Source organism: Agrilus planipennis, unplaced genomic scaffold, assembly GCF_000699045.2.
Source record: "Agrilus planipennis isolate EAB-ADULT unplaced genomic scaffold, Apla_2.0 scaffold34, whole genome shotgun sequence".
Lineage (NCBI taxonomy): Eukaryota > Metazoa > Arthropoda > Insecta > Coleoptera > Buprestidae > Agrilus > Agrilus planipennis.
Genome location: NW_020439170.1, coordinates 606,741 through 609,548, shown reverse-complemented (window position 1 = coordinate 609,548; position 2,808 = coordinate 606,741). Strand labels below are relative to the sequence as shown.

At 28.4% G+C, this 2,808-nt stretch overlaps 1 protein-coding gene across 1 annotated transcript in view; it reads left to right on the top strand.

Annotated features, from left to right (window-relative positions):
* LOC112905457 (ras-related protein Rab11D-like) overlaps nucleotides 1–2,474 on the top strand; it is a 3,694-nt gene extending 1,220 nt beyond the window's left edge. Inside the window, exons 2-3 of the mRNA XM_025977958.1 lie at nucleotides 2,100–2,170; nucleotides 2,337–2,474. Coding sequence (XP_025833743.1) covers nucleotides 2,100–2,170; nucleotides 2,337–2,429 — 164 coding nt within the window. The 3' untranslated portion in view covers nucleotides 2,430–2,474. The remainder of the gene's footprint in view (nucleotides 1–2,099; nucleotides 2,171–2,336) is intronic.
* The last annotated feature ends 334 nt before the right edge of the window (nucleotides 2,475–2,808 follow it).

Sequence of the window (2,808 nt, the reverse complement as noted above, 5' to 3'; positions counted from 1 at the left end):
GTTTCTAAGATATATCATAAATAGGGAGGTGAATGAACTGGTACTTTATGTCCTCGAAAGGTACTGTGCCATTAGGCTAGTGCTCATATGAAATAGAGAGAGGGTCATCTTTGTAGTAAATATTATTTGGACTAAAGTCGTTCTTTTAAGTTTATGATATAATTAAAACTCAAAATAATTCGAGCACGATATTTTATTGCAGTTATAAACATTTTTAAACAACCTGTGATCTGCAGACAGTTGTAATACTTCATACTCCTTTCTTTAAATATATTATTTGTGCAAATATTTAATTAAATCTAAATTAATATTCTCTCAAAATTTCTTTCCAATTACAAAGAATAAAATAAACTTCACAATTTGTTATTATAATTATTAAAAAAGCTCAGCTATTTAAAAATATTACGTTTAAATAGATATAATTTCTGTACTCTTCTTTTTTGGTCAATCCTTTCGCAAGCCGGATTTTCTTACATAAAAACCATTATTCATGGTATGATAGCTATCAATAGATACCTGCCTTGCATCTTAATTAAGGGCAAATTAAGCATACTAATAAATGAAAACTTCATTATGTTACAAGAACAAAATTTATTTTCCATTGGTTTTGTTAGTCTATTTTTTTCCCTAAAAATATTTTATAAGGTTTAATTTAAAAAGGCTTAAAATAGTAATTGTAAGCTTTTTTAAACACTTCGTTAACCTTTCAACACTAGAAGTAGTGTGAAAAATACTATAATAATTACACTTACAATGAAAACCTTTGCAATTCGAAATTCATTTCTTATCACAGGGACAAGTTATTAATTAAAAATAACAATTAATAGTCAAATTATTCTTTAGACATATAAATCCGTATACATCTAAAAAGCATAATTCAGAATTTGAGCGGTACCTACCTTCATTCGTTCAATACGAAATAAGTTGTAAGTCAAATAACAATGGGAAAATCCAAAAAATTAACAAATGTGCCAAAAATAGCTACATTTAACTACCAAAATAATTATATATGTACCTATAACGAACAATGAAAAACTATTAAAAAAAATTTTAGAAAACGTTAAATTCACTGTTATGCAGTCCATCTTAATCTTCTTATCAGCCCTGATAATTTAGTCTGGGGTAAATTCATCATACTTAACTAGCAATGGTCTTTTTTATACGGGTCGTTTTGATTAAATCTTGTATTTATTTAATTATTGATAGCTTAAAATTTTCATATCTATAATATATAATTTCTTTGACTAATGTTTAATTATAAAAGCACCAATATTCAAATCTTGCAAAATATACTAATTGATTGTTTTCTCTTTTCATTCCTTGTTTGGGTCTGCAGAAGGTAATGATGGTTTTATATCTTTGGCATGTCTCGCGGCTGCATGCTATTATAATCTGTTTTGCTTTGTTTGACGATTTTCATGTTTAATGGAACTTACATGATTAATTTAACAGTTCAACAATCTTTCATTTTAATGATACAAAAATAATGTGACTTCAATATAATTGCTTACTAAATCTTGCATATCTAACTGATATTATAAAAATGGTTTCGCTTATAATGAAATATTTCTGATTACAGTCAACGGTTTCCAAATATTTTCATGTTGAGTAAAGGTGCATGACTGATGTGATTGTCTGTACACTAAGCATTTTATTTTGCATGATCTTTTGTAATATGAAACTTGGATATAACTTAATTATGCTTGTGGTGTAAATTAGTATTAATGAGGAAATTATGCCTTTTTTTAATTTGTTTTGTTACAAAATATTACATCTATTTTTGAGGAATTTTCTAAGAGAGTATATAAATTGTGTTTTTATTATGCATGATTTAGCAAGAAAAATAAATGTGTATATGTTAATACTTCTCCTTTACTGTTATTTGGTTTTTATAAGGAAAACATTTTTGTTTTAATGAAAATATTAACTCAAAAAAATGTATGGATAGCAGGAAAAAATAAAATTATTGATTTGAAAAGGCTAACGCTTACATGACCGCCGTTAAGTATCTGAAAAGGGCTCGATTTGACGGTGTTGATCTAGTGTCGGTTCTCATCCTTCTATAGTAGATGCATTGGTTTTATTCGACGTTTTGGTAGTTGCAGTGATTGGCATCTTCACGAATCGGAATAAGGGCGGAAAACCTTTCGCTGCTATTATGCTGAAACTCGTGTTTCATGAAGATGCCACCCACAGTTCTGGCGAAACGTCGGATAAACGATTCCACCAATTCTCGAATATCGAAACCGAAATTGAAATTTATTTTTTCTTTACTTTCTACTTAAAATCATGAAGATTACTTTATATAATTATTGATAATATGTTTGTATGTTTAGGAGGCAAGCAATCCTCCAAAAGGTCATCAGCTTAAGGCAGCCGAACCCCAACGAAAACCAACGAACTGGTTGTCGAGGTGTACAATACTCTGACCTATTTATGCAAATTAAATCTCCATTAATGTATAATGCATCACAGTCAAAGACAAAATTCGTAGATATCATCCATTGAACAGGTAATTTTTTTAATTGTTCGACGCAAAAAAATACAAACAGATTTTACTTATCTTAAAAGAAATTAAAACAAAACAACAAATTTGACCAAGGACACATCAGTGGCGAGTGAAGTGGTGGTAAATTAAAATTAATTTGGTATTCTAAGTGGTGATAAATCAGTGCTTGTGATGTGGAAGGATTCAATTAAGTATCTACTAGTGTACCACTAATTTGTAAAAAAAGAAAAGAATTCTGATAAGATAAAAAAATAAAATTATTTATTTAAAAAATAACTAGACGCTCTCAGGAAAATTTT